Raw genomic sequence first — 15,668 nt, 5'->3', positions numbered from 1 at the left:
GTCATCAGAGAAAAAACGGGTTTTAGTCTCATTTCCAAGGGATGAAATCTGGGTCTGCTGGGGTTTTTGTTTTCATTGTGCTTTTTAAAACGGCTTAGGAAACATTTGTTCTCATGACACAATCTCCTTCATTAAAACAGCATGCGCATGGCTCAGTCTCGGAGTATGAAGCATGCGCAGATCACATCATCCTTCATGAGAGTGGCTAGGACAGTGGTTCCCACCCACAGGTTCATGTACTGCTGCTTGTCTTTCAGACCCCTTCTACTGGTATTAGCTACTCTTCCTCCTCTTGGGACAATGGCCCCACTTCATTTGGCTTCCTTACATTCAATAAAATATGACTCCTGACTTCCAGCACAATTCCAGAAGCTGGGAGGACTTAAATGCATCCCAAACATGCTGATAAAAGTGCAGGGTATTTTCCCTGACTAGTTTGGATATGTTACCATTGCTTGTCTTGTATGCTGTTGCATCCTCTCCTTTGTGGTGGAATAAAAATTTTCCCAAAAACTTTGTCTTTGAAGCGGAGTCCCACCATGAGAACTCCTCAATTCTGTGGTAGATACAGACCACCATAAAAGGAGGAAGGCAGAAGCAGTGCAGACAATTTGACTTAAAAGCTTGCTAGCTGAGGAACAATTCAGCTCTCAGATTCTTGCTCCCCAAGAGCAGTGGGAATTGTTCTGGAACATCTGAGAGATGAATTTTGTGACTGGATACACAAGAGACTGCTGGCTTCTGCAGCTCAGGTTTTACCCTTGCTCAGAATAAAGAGTGGGAACCACTGAACTAGAAATACTTTTCCAGAAACAGTCATGCAAGGAAATAATGCAATTACATCCCATCATGCAAGCCAGATACTCTCCTCTCTGTGCTTTGCCTAGTATTGGGGTTTCATAAGCAAATGATGTATGAATGAGAAGAAAAATAATGAATTAATGCTAACAGTGACTCAAACGCAGCCCTCTTACATGTATTTACCACTTTCACCTAACAAGCAGTAATGATAATCAGGAAATTTTTCCATATTTTTCCCATATTTTTCCAGTTTAGCTAATCACTAGATTTAGTTGGTCTCAAGTAACTGGAAGCAAAAGACAGTCATGTTTACTCCAATATTTTACTACATTATCAGCTGTACGTATACGGGTGAACTATTCCCAGCAGAAATTATCATGAAACTAGTGTTATGAGGACAGCCATGAATCCTGCACTGAATACATTCAGCTGATCTCAGAGAGTTCATGCATTTTCTTAACATAAAACAGAGAGCATTCTGCACTTCCGAGGTACTTCTGAACTTTGGCCAATCAGCTTTCCCTTTTAAGGAAATCAAATAACATTCTTTTCTACAGAGAGGAACTTACAAGACTGTTCAGTCTCAAAGTAATTTACTGTAACTTCTTACAGCTAATGTCTTCATATAAAAAGTCACTTTGCACTCTGAATCTCGAGGTCTAAATTTGCATGTTTCTGATATCTGAGGAGGAAATGCTCCCTTTTAGCCAATTAAGTTCCACACTTTTTGGTGATGTATGTCCTCATTGGTATTTAATTGTAGCAATGACTCTAAATCCCAACTCACCTACCATCGAGATTATTTGCCCAGAAATATGAACACAGTCTTAATCTGGGCTCAACTTTGATGCCCTTCAGAAAGAGAAAGAGCCCTTATGCACCCTAAAGGCTCTTGCTCAGCCCCTCTTCTCATCCGCACTTTCTAAAGTGATTGGAAATGGGTAAAAATAAGCAATGTCATGCAAATCCATGAGGAGAATAATCCAAGTTCAGTTCTTTGTGAAAACAGGATGAATATTTTTCACCAATGGATGCAGCCAGCAACGTAGGTAGAAACTATAAGAGTGTTGACCCACTCTTTGCAGTGAACGTATCTCCAGGTATCAACCACTAGAAAGAAAACCAATCTGCAAAAGCAATGTCTCTTGACTATTTTGCCTGGGCCAATCATCCAAGGAAAAAATGGAGTGCTTCACTAGCAGCTCTCTAAAAGTCCAAGAGCTTAGGCTAGGAAAGCTGAGTCATGTGTTGACGATTTCATGTTTGTGGAATGAAGTGGGAATGAGAACAATGAGCTAAAGTTGAATGACAGCAAGATGTTTGTGTGGAATATAATAAAATGATTGACAATTTAGTGAAGATATCAGTATTTCTGATGATGTGTCTTTCAGATTCCTGAAATGCTACATATTATTTTTATGTTTCTTTGCAGGAAGATAAAGTTCTTGCCTCACATCTTAGGTCACAGTTCAGCAAGGTATTTAAGCATGTCACTAACTTTTTTCAGATGATCAAAAGCATCCACTTGTTTTCCATTTGCTGAACCAGAACCTGCAAATACACATGCAGAGATGTTGTTCCACTGAACTCAAATGCAAAGTGACTTGCATGAATTTGTGTCGGCAAGGTTAGGACTGCATAAGGAATGGTATTTAGCTCTTACAGTTTATTTTTTATTACAGTAAATTTCTAAATGATTTGCAGAGTAGGTTAGTATCATTCCCATTCTACGAAAACAGAGAAAAAGCACTTGTTTCTAAGCAGATCATTGACAGAGCCAGGATTAGGTCCCATGTTTTCTGAACAGCAGAACAATGAACTATCTGCAAGGTCATGCAAATTTCTTTTATGCTTAAATAATTTTTCAGTCTTATCTCCCCTTACTTTTTATGGTAGTTAGATGAACTACTGTAGTAAAAACAGAAAGTGCAGGCAGAGAATGGCATGCAAGAAATATGAAAAGAGTGAGGCTCAATTGTTACTTGAATGTATATACCTAAGTTTTCTTGTGAGGCTTGATCCAAAGAATGACTCCCTACTAAACATGACATTACTGTAAAGTGAAGAAAAGTTATTAAGATGAGACATTAATGATTACCCATGAAAAGCTCTATGAAAAAGAATGGGAACAGCCTTTCATTTGTAGTTAATGTAGTGTGCAGATCAGAGTGGTTTTTCCCCCTTCCTGTTTTGGGCAGCTGCATTAAGATGAAATGCTGACAGTGAAATTTTCCACCTTGCAAAGTATGATTTTATTATGCTGTTACTACTGGCAATACAATAATGCATCACACTATATGCATTCTTTCATACTCACATAATAGCAAAGACTAGTACCGATTCTGCCACTTAAAAAAATCAGACCAACTCTCCAAAGGGAGAGGAATATTATTTATGTTGTAGAGATATGGAAACAGGGATAAGTGACTTTTCTTCAATCATGTAATAGTAGATCTAGGAACAAACATGCTCTCCTGATGTCTAGTTCTACAGTTGGACAATGCCGATTAGGAGCAAGACCCCAGAAAAAAGTTCAAAATCCTTCACTAAAGTGCCTGTACATACCAATGAATCAAAACTCTTACACTAGTTGACGTCAATGGAACAGCTGCTAACAACAGCACTGAAAAATCAGGCCCACAATTCCTTCCTCAAACATAGACATAAAAAGTAGGTTCAAAATAAATAATATGTCCTTCAAGCAAAGTTCAATCTTAAAGTCTGGGAATGTAGGTCAAACACCCAAATGTTTGCTGAATGATTTGCTGCACTCCAGCAGAAATGAGCATTAATATATCTTTCTCATAAACCTTCCTTCTTGGGAGCTAATCAGATGACAAGGCTTTGCAATACATGCAGAAGAGCAATTGCTATGTGAGATTTCATGTGCTGGTAGTTTAAGGCATTGATTAAGGAATAAAAGCTAGTGACACCTCTGGTATAAAGTCATTAAACTCACGACCAGTGAGCAACGAATAGCACAGCCCCAGTTCCTCCTGATTTTGGGGACTACACAGGGCATGTAGGGAAAATGCTATTCTTAACAGAGGAGCATCATACGACGACTTCCCTTCACTGCTTACAGAACGCAGCGTACTATCTAGCTCAAGGGTGGTCCAATGTGCTTTTAATCGTATCTCACATCTTCACAGTTTTAGTTTAAAGTTCAGTAAAGCCTTCAGTAAAGATTCAGTAAAGCCTTGGGCTGCTGCCAAACTTTAATCAGCTTTCTACTATCACAAGTCCTTCCCTGCAGCCTTGCCTTGGGATCCAACTTCTGAAACGGACTCTTCCATTCTTCTTGTCTTCCCTGCATTTTCCCCAAATGGTCTGAGAACAAGGAGCTGCATCTAGCTGTGACTTTGCTGTGATGCCAGTTCCTGCTTCCAAGGAAAGATACTAGAAGGATCTGTCACAGAGATCAAATCTACTACTACGTAGTTCCAAAAGAGCTTTCACACCACAGAATAGAAACCCTGCCACTTAAAGCCCTACCCATCCTCAAATTTTCACACAGCCAGGCCTCATTTTTAATTTATTAATAGTTAAATATTCTGACTCTTCTGGGAAAACTTTGGACCAATTCTTTCTCCTTTATCAACCATCGTTCAGACAATGCAGTTTATTACTACAGCTTTCCCATTAAGTACTTAACTGATGCAAGAACCTGGGGACTGAGTACACTTATGGGCTGCTCTCTCCAGTAGGACTGCATCGCTCATCTATTTCAATACAGCCTTAAACACAAACTGCAGTGGAGTACGAGTAATACTTTCTGTATTAAATCACTGTAGGAGGAAGAGGAATTATTATTATTATTATTATTATCTGGTCTGTAAATGAGTTTTATGAGAGATGGGACTGTCAAAACAACCAGATTTTATGGCTCAGTCCCATGTCTACTGAAGTCAGTGGGTGCTCCCACAAGTACTATAATTTTTCTGTTTACCTGGAGGGTTTCCAATCTCTCTTATTGAATGCTTATTTCCATAAACACATTCCTGGTAACAGGAATGCTCCAATGCAGGTTTACTGATGACTTTGCTGAAGGTTATTACATCTGTAACAACATAAAAGCAAGTTCTATCCAGCTAGAATGAGGGGCCTTGGGATTATAGTTTTAAAGGTTTTGAGCTGTGAGTCATACTTTTCCATTTTTAATCCAGTGTTTCACCATAAAATGACGTCTTCTGTTGGCCTGAAAGATACAGTAACTCAGAAGCTACTCCCTGAACTGTTCTGTCACTGCAGGTGCAGGAGCTTCTCTAGGGGGCCTGTGACAGACAGCAAACTGCAGCAATAATTCACTTTCCTAATTTAACCTGCTGCCACATCTGAGTCAAAACACGTTTTGGCTCAAGGTATGGAGTTACATACTCAGAAGGATTTCAGGTCCTAAGCTCTCTCCTACATATTAGAGGCCAAAATTCAGCTGCTGCCAGCCCTGGGGGTGGCTAAAATCTCCAGAAATATGCATTAACGCAACTGAGCTTGCTCGTGAGTGCTTAGCCCGGACAGTGACATTGATGCATAGTACTTAAGGTTCATGAGGGTTCACAAACTAGGTAACTCCCATGCAGGCAGTCTTTGAAGAGGTGCAGGTTAGCTCATGATGATGGTGGCATGAGGAGGAAGTAATCTTTTCCCAATAATTCAGCACTACAGCGCTTGCCTATATTGTAAGAAAACTTCTGGTAGGGTTTTTTTTTTTTTTCTGTTAAAGGAGGTTTGAACCCAAAAAATTAAGAGAGCAGCAAGTCTGAATCTGGGTTTTTTTTTTCAGCTTCCTTTATTGAAGCTGTCATGTGTTGCATAAAATGTTTAAACAATAAAAAGAAAAAGGTAACTTTTCATCAGGCCAGGGACTGGAACCCAGGCCTGACCGCTAACTAAGAGTTTTCAAATTTTGCTACAATTCTTGCTCTTTCCTCTATGGGAAAGATGGGGATGCAAATGGAAATAGCCTCAGCATGAGTCTGTGGAACTATTTCTCTTTTAATTGCAATTGACTTCATTGTGGGTGATTCATTAATAGCAGTTTAACATAAAGTATTTCACATTTTCAACCTAAGAGGCTGAATTATTTTATGCACTTTTAAATCTGCAATTTAGCTGAGTGGGGTTATAAATATATCCTTTCCATCTGAGACCTTGCAGGTTGACTGACAATGGCTGCTCTGTTGTAGTCTTCAGTAACTGACCAGTATTAGGATTGATGATTCCTTCATTCTCTTTGCTTGTAAATTCCCCAGAGTGACTGGGAGCTTTTCCATCTGTTTCAGCAGGGGTGGGTCCAAGGCCTCAAACCTAAAGCACCTTTTTTAGCACTGCCAGAGAGACTGACTACCCTGCTTATCCATCTCAGCCATTCATCTTACGATTTATCATCAAGAAATCTTTGCACATGGTGAATCAACACAGACTTGATCCCTTACACCACAACATTGCTCTGTGCAGGACTGTTGAGCAATAACATGAGGCAGAACTTTAGATTCACCCCAGAACAACCTGAATGCTAAACCCTGGCTCTATGGCATGGATCAAGAGAAATCTAGACCATGATTAATCATAACGAACAATAAAGCTGTTTACATACAATCAGCAAGCAACACTGCATTTGTACAATTAGCATTTTAGCTGTGTGTTAAATTGGGAAAAAAGCAAGCAGTTAAGAAATGGATTGGTTAATAATTTTTAATGCTACCTGTGGTGTTAGTAACATGTTTTTGTTAACAGCTCATGAATCCACAAGGAACCATTTAACTTGCATCCTACAGCAACTGTATTAAAACAAGGCTATAATAATGACAGTTACGTACCTGGCAGTACCATCCAATTGATCTTTCCTTTTATAGAAGAGAGGAAGCATTACAAGAAATCAAGGAGAGAAGAATTACATAATAAATACAGCAGATTTTTGAAACAGAAATTTCTAATCTATACCAAATGGTTTATACCTCTTCTGTTCTGTCACCGTAACTGACAGCAGAATAAAAGCTACATCTTCAACTAGCCATAAAACAAAGAAAGTGATATAGGTTCCTGAAACCAATCTGTGCTGCTTAGACTGGCAATCTAGTCTTTGGAGAGAAGTGAACTCCCGTGCCCCTCTCCCAGGACCTTGTCTGCAAAACACCTATTACATTTCAGGTCGTATTTGAATCACAGAAGAACCCACATACAATGAACAAGCATGAAGTCACGGTAGTGAGTCTAGACTCCAGGCAAGCCTGAGAATTATACTCTGAACAAAACCTGAGGTCAAGAAACCCCCTAGAAATTACTCTGTAATGGATAGTGTGGGAATACATAGGGAGTGAGAAGGGATAAGGAAAAGGAAAGAAACCTACTGAGCCTTAATTAAACACTTATGTTTTTTTTCTAAAGATTTCCTTTTTGACCTAAGTGAAATCAATCCTAAAGAAATATATTGTGAGTACAAAAAAGGAAAGATAATATTTGTAATTTGCCCTTTATGAAGGCAGGAGCCTGAAATGCTTCTTCAAGTCAATTTTGAGCAACAGCTGGAGCTGCAGTATTAGCACAGTGAGCACAACTTACAGAGCTCTGTTTGAGCTAAGCAGTAGTTTTAAGGGCAATTTTTGTCAGAATGAGGCATAACAGCATGTCCAGAATGAAAGTTGAAAGCATAAACTTGGATAAGTAATGCCCATTATTAGCAGCTGCTAGTCTTCAGTTAAAAGTCTTGGCTTTCATAGCGCAAACATTTTAAGATGTTAAGTACTCAAGGTGAGGAAGATGTCTGTTCGACAGGCAGGAAAAGTGAGGATCAGGCAGACTGTATCCATAAACATGAGTGTCCATTAAGTCTGAATGTCTTTATGTACAGAATGCTTTCCACTGAACTCAGAAGTGGTGATTAAAATAAAACCATGACCCTAACTCCCCAAAAAAGTTTCCTTGGGAACTTTCAGTTAATACTTTCAGTGGGAGACAGTTTTAAACATGTTTTGGCTGTCCTCCACTGAATTATCCCCTTGGGCCTTTGCTATTGGCAGAAGACAACCATTTAAGAAGCATTAATTATGTTCCATGCCATGGCCACCTCTGCGAACAACACAATTCTCAGGCTAGTTCAGTTAAAGAGGAAAAATTAAGAATTTTCGGCATACTCCATATCTTAAAATACACAACCACATCATAGAGGATGTGAGAAGTATGGGTGCCTCTGAAATCCGGGGCTAAAACATTATAAGGATCAAAATTACAGTGAGAGAAATTGAGATTTCCAGGGCAATAAACTCCAGAGTCTTACAAAGAGAAGCTGATGGTGAGGCAGCCTTCTCCTTTCTTTAATGCCAACATGACAGCCACTGATGGAGTTATCCATCAGTGTGCCCCTAATATATCCCACCAAGGGAAGGGAGAAGAAATGGATCCAGAAGCCAAAGGCATGTTTTTCAGTCTCAGCCAGGAAGTTAACTGGCAACTCTCCGTTACCTAAAAAAGCCTCCAGGAAGTTAACTGGCAACTCTCCGTTACCTAAAAAAGCCTCCTTGATATATATAAAGTCTGTGTTTCCTGTCCTGACTTATTCTTAACTGAAAATGATGATGTAGAGGTGGACAATGCACTTACCTGAAAAATGGAAATGATACAATTGATTCATAAAACCTCCAGGTAGCAACTAGATCAATCCTGTTGGGGTTAGTAGCATAGTATCTCCAAGCAGCCTGAAATTACAAGGGGAAGGAAATAATTAGTGCGAGGTAAAGCTATTCCCCAGGCTGACAGGAGCCAGATTGTTTCAAAGGACATAATGATGCACCTGAGTGAGTATCTGGAAATTAACTACTGATCAGCCATACCAAACGACTGTCACTATATGGCAAAATTATTGACACTGGATTATAATCTGGGAGGGCTATTAAAGGAGACAGGACATATGAACGACCAACACCAACATTTGACTAAACGGGGTTTATTCTCCTGTCTGGTATGTCTAAAAGAGCTTCAAACACTGTTGGATTATCTCTAGAAGGGCTTAAACTAGTTTAATATCTAACGTACCATCACAGGAAATTTTGCTGAGCAATTTTCTGTTTCAGCATTTAGCTCCAATCAAAATTCTCGAAGTACTTATCTAAAAAAATACTGTAGCTAAATTAGCTACCTGCTAAGTGGAGGGGCCTTAATTTAAAAGGTAAATTCAATTCACCACTCATGCCAGCAGCCCCTTCTGTTTGCTAAGGAGTGTTTTTAATCAGAACAACGTGATATACCACTCAGCCTGTTTCTCCTGAGGACTGGTTTGATCCTGAGCAGTCCTGAGCACCAACACTTTCATCTGATATCACAAAAACTTTCTCGTCCCTCCGTGGAGATGATGCCATTTACTTCACTGCCATCGGGGTATGCTCCACACATACTGAGAGTAACTCCTGTCAAATTTGTCAGCACCCAGAGTAGTACTTTTGAGCTTAATTTTCTGAATTTGTAACAAAGACCATAACTGAAGTCCAAGGGAGCTAAGGATTCTCTTCCCATTGAATCCCCTGATCATCCAGTGATATAACAGGAGGTGCAGATTCAGTTTTTACAAACCACACATACTCTTTATGTCATTTGCCTTGACTGCTCCTGTCACTGTCTATTTTGTTATTTCTATTGCTATTTTCACATCAATAACTACATAACTTTGTTTGCACATAAAAGCACTCTCTTAAGAGAACTGACAAAGTCTGGATTTTGGAAAGAATATGTTGTCTACAGCTTGTTTTCTGTGATTTTGTGGCACTCACGCAGAAGTTGGTTGGTTTCCAGAAGCTAGCAGATAAGACCCTTTTTTACAAATATACTGTTCTTCCCAAAGTTATTCTGGGAACTGAAAGATTCCTCAAAAAGTGCAAGGGCCACTGGATTATCTAGCTCAATGTGAAAAACCTGACTCCTTCACAAACACAGCTTCTCATCTCCTGAAATGGGAGATGAGAGTTTGGACAGGGGGGAAGCAGTGGCCCTTGTTAACATGATGCAGCAGTCTTCATACACAACACTTTTTCAAGGAGAGGATAAGTGGCTGCAAACCTGAATGAGTTCAGCTGCTGGCTTTCTTCTTTTCTCAAAATGTTTCTGACGATGTTGCTCCTGGACCTTCAGTGCCAGCCCTGAGCCCAAAATGCCCTGAAAGCATAGAGTGATGCAAGATTTTAGACATTTCTTACTCAGAAAAAATGGATTTATAATGAGAGGAAAGAGGTCTGTAGGTAGAGGTGCATATGGCTACATGGGACCTCTGTGCAGTACAGCACGCATTTCCCTCTGCTCTGTTCATGAGACACGAGTTTGTCATGATCCTCTCAATGGCCACAGGCCACAGCAAATCATTTTAAGGTCTCAAGGTTTCTTGAATGTCTACTGCCTTCCCAAGCTGAAGGTGTCCAGGTGGTGTATTACTCTCTACTCAAGGCGGAGGGAAACTGTGCTTGTGTGATAAAAGAGCTATGCTAACCATACTCTGGATTTAGGTGTGTGGGACTTCCCATCCTCCATGAAATTCTTTCCAAGTCTTGATCTAAAGGAAAAATATCCTAAAATCTGGACTTGGAATGGTTTCTATTGTTATTTGGTCCATCTCACCCAGATCTTGTCTCATTCTTACCTGAGGACTTTGCAGACAAGGTAAATATTTGGCCTATGTAACACAAGAGGACAAATATACTCTCAAAAGCAACTTAGAGATCATTTCTTAAGCAGCCAGAATAGGATACACCTGGCTAGATCAAAAATACCATTACTGTCACTTGCTATCTAAATTCCCTTTAATCTTAGTATGTAGGAACAACACTTCTGTGGTGGTGTGAGAGATCTCCTCCAGGAAAGGAAACAGGTGAGATTAAATGCTCTGCAAAGCTGCACTGGCTTTAAAGGATGACCACTGGTCTGTGGTGGTCGCTCAGATGTAGATCAAGTGTTCAGATCTGGGTAAGATAAGCGCGTCCATAATTATTAAAACAACGGCCACCATATCCTTTGAAAATACGTCTTGTGCAGCTATGTCAATACCAGTAAACTAACCTGGGCCAGGGTACAGGCTCATAAACTGACCTGTGATTTCCCAGACTGTTCATTTGCTGGATTAATTTTGTCCTGTGCCAATGAGCATTGTCTCAGAAAATGACCACACATAGTTCAAGGAGTATTGCAGTCACATATTATTGCCAATAAGCTCTATGCAAAACTGGGAAGAAAGAAGTTTGATTTACTGCTATAGACCAGCTCAAGAGTCTGAATGGCTTCTTAAAAAGGGATTTTGATTCTGCTGGCAGTTTTGATCCCTTTACTTTCTTTTTGCAAATGCACAGCACTGGGCTGTGCCTAACAGAGGGAGGAGGTACTTACTGCAGGAAGAGCAAAGAAAGACACTCCAATGAGAGAGAACGTAGCTGCAATCAGCCGTCCCTCCCATGTTTTGGGGGTCTTGTCGCCATACCCAATCGTAGCGAGGGTGATCTGTGGGCAGAATGACCAAGACTTCCCATAAGGAAAAAAAGCCAACAGGTCTGTTTTAAAAGTCACCATGAACCCTGCATAACTCACTTAGCTCTAGGGATGCTTATGCACAGCTTCTTAAAATAGGATCTTGACGATAGGCCAACCAATTTATTTTTTTTTAATGGCGTCACAGCCCAGAGGCATTGCACCAGGGAGAATGGGTTTAGTCTTAAAGCAGCCGCCCCTCTACGATGCGTTTGCTGAAAGGGAACTCCACGTGACATTGCACTCAGAGTGAATCTCCTGCCCACCATCAGTGCACAGTTTGGAATGGGACTTGCCAGTTTACAGCTTGCAGGGCTTTAGCAAACAATCAGGGCTACCTCTAGCTGAAGTCTCAGTCTCTGTAAAACAAAGATGACTTTGTGAAAGCTTACTTCTTTCCTGCACAATTGCTAATTTCCAACTGTGCACATTTTCTCACCAGTGAGACTCTACCTAAATGTCCTGAATATATGAAAATATCCAGGTGTTCTATGCAACACTTGGGACCTTTTTATTAAGAATGGTGGGGAGGGACCATGCTATTTATGAGTAAGCTGCAGTAAATAAAATATGCTGCTGAATTTTAGTCACAACATGATATAGCCTCCCCTAACTATTGGTAGCAAAGCAACAGGAATTCTGTCTACCAGATGGCAGGAATATTTTGTTATCAAATGAACAGTGGTGCAAACCAATACTCCTCTCTTCATCAGAAGAGACAAGAACAGAAAGGTCCTTCTTGCTCAGTATCCTACTACCAATGGCATTCCCTGAATGATTCTTGGGGAATGCATGTAAGACACAAAAGAAATGTTGAATTATCCTTTCCAGAGACATTTTGGACCTGTTAAATTTCATCCTATTAATCATTGTCCAGTGCTCTAATTTATATAGATCCCTCTGCAATGCCTCTTGTCCCTCAAGAGAGTCAACAGCACCTCCCATTTCGGCCAGCTCTGTTTTTGCCATATTCTGAGGGATGTAGCTCTCACAGACAGGATACTGCTGTCATGAGAGCTAGGTCTCCAATAGGCATAGGCTCTGCTAGTGCAGTGTACTGAAGAGACACTCTTCTAAAAGAGAGCCTTCCCGGGAGCCAAGAGCACAGACTGATTTCTGACAGGGGTTTAAGCACCTAAGGGCTTAAATCTGACTGAAAATCAACAGGGATATAAGTTCTGTTAACTGGTTGTAGGGGCATCCCTACTTTGGTAATGTTTTATCAGTAACATGCTCCTCACCAACATTTAGCAGCACTTATATTGTAATCCTTAACATCAATACTTCATGTCTTCTTGAATATGAAGTTTTTAAGAAGAGGATAGGTATTTTGGAATCACTTACCAGTCCCCACCACAGTGCGTCTGCATAGGTTTCAAACTCTTCCTTCATCTCTACCCCATTAGCATCCTTTTCAGGAACATCTTTTTCAACCAGATAAACAAGAAACGAGGATAGGATGAGTGTCAGGAACCCGATGTACCAAGCAGTGATGAGTTCCTGCAGAAGAAACAGATGGACAATGGAGAGGCTGAAAACCGCCTCAATACCCACAGTGGCAGAGTAAATGTCAGGAGAAGAGAGATGCACTGAGGATAACAGCAGAGCTGTCGCTGCTGGCTTGGTCACAGTCCATGACCAGCCCACCTCAGCACTTACAGGGAAATACTGCAGAGGTTTACAAGAATTAGCCCTTACATGGCATCTTCCCTGGGAACAGCTTGGAGCAGTCTGCAGTTGTAGTTTTGCATAAAGCTGGGCTAAGGGCTTAGCTACGCACATGACAGAGGGTGCTGCAGGGCTCTGTCCCTGATCTTGACTCTTCCCATTCCTGCTGCCCCTAGGCTTGGTCAGTCTTGGTAGGAAAATCAACAGTTCTGCCCTCTCCCTGCCTCCAAAGAACAAGGCTGCAGGATGCAGTTTCTTCTCTTTAGGCATATCAAAGCAGGTTCTGAGGTATGATTTCACCATGAATTGATGCAATAAGAACAGACCTTGAAAATCATCTGTGTGAAAACAAACCTGAGCTTCCTTGTTTTAGAGGGAGTGACTACAGTGGAGTGTGTGGCTAATCCTACTGAGGTGGGAGATGCAGCAACCCAAGTTCAAATCCCAGCAATGTCTGAAACAAAGCAGAAACTTTTTTGGTGAAGGTCTTCAGAAATGGGTAAAAAATCAATATCCCTTTTGTTTTCTGAGAACTGCATTTGAAAAAAAAACCTCAAGAAAAAGGTTGTAGGTGAGAATTTCATAACTGAGTCTTGAGGTAAGTCAACTTGGCTGAATTCTGGAGTGCAACCACAGAAGGAAACTTGTCGGCTAACCTTGTTATCAAAATTGTTTAGTGTCTCCAGCGAAGCAAAGTTCTTGCAACCCCTTCTAATCTCCCGCAGCCAGCTGAGGTCCAAAGGGTGGTGGTTGGGAATCAGACAAGGAACATTGGAATGAAATCCCACACAATGAAGCCTTAAACAATTTCTAAACAATGTCTTTGGCACATAGACTTCTTCCATGAGCTCATTTTCCTGAGAAACATTTTTGACATAAGATTTATGTGCCACCTGTCTTGTAGCAAGTTTATATAGGGAAGAAACAGAAGTTGGTATGAAATGAAGCAGGGTGGGTATCCCTATCAGCCACTACAAAGAAGCAAAGTCGAAATATGCTGTGCCAGCTGGCATTTTAACTTTCAAAAACCCCTAAAATGTCAGGAATGTCATTCATAGATAAGAAAAAGCAGTATGTAGCACAGGGTATATGCAATTTTTCTACACCCTGTGCAGATGAGAAATCTCGTCTAGAGGACTTTTATGCAGATAGTTTTTAACTTGTAATAATGCTTAGTAAAAATGCAAGAACACAATGTGTCCATCTGGTGTGAGGCAGGATGTATTTGACTATAGCATCAAGTTAGACTGAGCAAAGATGATTTTAGAAATTTTCACTGTCTGGCTTCACACTGTGTGCATCTTTGTATTGCCTGACCCATGCTTCTAAAGAGAAATTACACCAGTAGCTCCATCTGAAACCACAGTTCTGCTAACCAGCCTCTTTCCATCCCTCCCAAGTCCCACTTCATCTGTTGATCACACAAGTCTGAGAAGCCACTACAACCATGTTGCAAATGCAGAGGCATATTTCATCATTAAAGGGATGCCCCTGCTCTCATTCATTGTAAAGGCAAAATTCCTGTTGTAATGAGTGCGGGAATGAACACTCTCTTGTTATTTCCCAGCACCACTGTTGAGTAGAGAAGAGTAAAACAAGGGGTAGAAATGGTTCAGAGAATGGAAGAGGAAATAAAGCTGAAAGGACAAAACTATGGCTTGAACTAATAGACATAATCCCAAGGCATTGCTGTTCCTGTGCATCCCCTCTCTTTCCCTTCAATGTCTCTCCCCCAGGCCCCAGCTAAGCCCTGCAAGCTCCTCACTTACTTTGCTATGTGCACAAATGGCTGATCCCAAAAGTTTCCATGTACCGCCCCGCCTGTCCATTCGGAGCATCCGCAGGATCTGAAGGAAGCGGAGGCTTCTGAGAGATGTGGCCAGAACATTTCCCTGGTTCCCAACAGCAACCACTGGCACTGAAGCAATCAGCACGAAGATATCTGCAGGGGGAAAAGAACAAAGCCTGCCAACACACGTGGCCCCATCACCTGCTTCTTAATCCCATGTAGTTGTGCTGCAAATTTCCCCAGGCAAATTTTAAAGCTGCATGAAAATGTTTTCTTTTGCCAATTAAACAGATATCTGCACCTACCACATATTTGGCATCATGCACAGAACCCACCAAAAAGCCTTGTAATCTGTTTACAGATCAATGCACTGGGCTTGAGACACTGTCTGATGAGATGCACAGAAACATTGTCCAAATGCTGACAGAAAAACAACCTTAAATTCATCTGTCCCACTGGAACACCATAGTGAACAGGGCAGCAGATAAGAAATTCAGGTTTTGATAGTGCATCTAGTGTTATGTTCTCTTGGCTGAATTGTCCCATTAAAATCTCAAAGCCAGTGCTACTACTTTTTGTAAGCACTCACAGGGCCAATCTGCTGGCCAACTGAAGAGGTTTGAAATGCAAATCACATCGCTTCTTCCTGATTTATTTATTTTTCTTTCTTTTCCTTGTTTCTCCCCTACTTTTTGATCCTATAATATACAAGAAAAAAGTGGTACCAAAAGGCTTCAAACATTCTCCGGGCACTCAGTCTTTATATTATCTTCATATTGCATTTCCAGCCAAAAGGAGTGGCACTGGATGGATTTCAGATTTATTCACTTTCAATCATTCTCAAAACAAACTTGTGCCAGTGACAACCAAGAGGTGATATTAATAAATCCAGTGGGATTTTTCTGTTCTT

General features: G+C 40.8%; 1 protein-coding gene across 1 annotated transcript in view; it reads right to left on the bottom strand.

Annotated features, from left to right (window-relative positions):
• The window catches only part of KCNQ3 (potassium voltage-gated channel subfamily Q member 3), a 205,726-nt gene that overhangs the window by 21,471 nt on the left and 168,587 nt on the right, over window positions 1-15,668 (bottom strand). The window contains exons 4-9 of the mRNA XM_064442077.1: window positions 14,739-14,911; window positions 12,646-12,801; window positions 11,164-11,274; window positions 9,850-9,945; window positions 8,401-8,495; window positions 6,621-6,647 (exon numbers count right to left, since the gene is read on the bottom strand). Of these exons, the coding sequence (XP_064298147.1) occupies window positions 6,621-6,647; window positions 8,401-8,495; window positions 9,850-9,945; window positions 11,164-11,274; window positions 12,646-12,801; window positions 14,739-14,911 (658 nt within the window). The remainder of the gene's footprint in view (window positions 1-6,620; window positions 6,648-8,400; window positions 8,496-9,849; window positions 9,946-11,163; window positions 11,275-12,645; window positions 12,802-14,738; window positions 14,912-15,668) is intronic.

Source organism: Phalacrocorax carbo, chromosome 2 (assembly GCF_963921805.1).
Source record: "Phalacrocorax carbo chromosome 2, bPhaCar2.1, whole genome shotgun sequence".
In the NCBI taxonomy this organism is placed as follows: Eukaryota; Metazoa; Chordata; class Aves; order Suliformes; family Phalacrocoracidae; genus Phalacrocorax; species Phalacrocorax carbo.
This window is presented reverse-complemented; position numbering and strand designations above follow the sequence as displayed.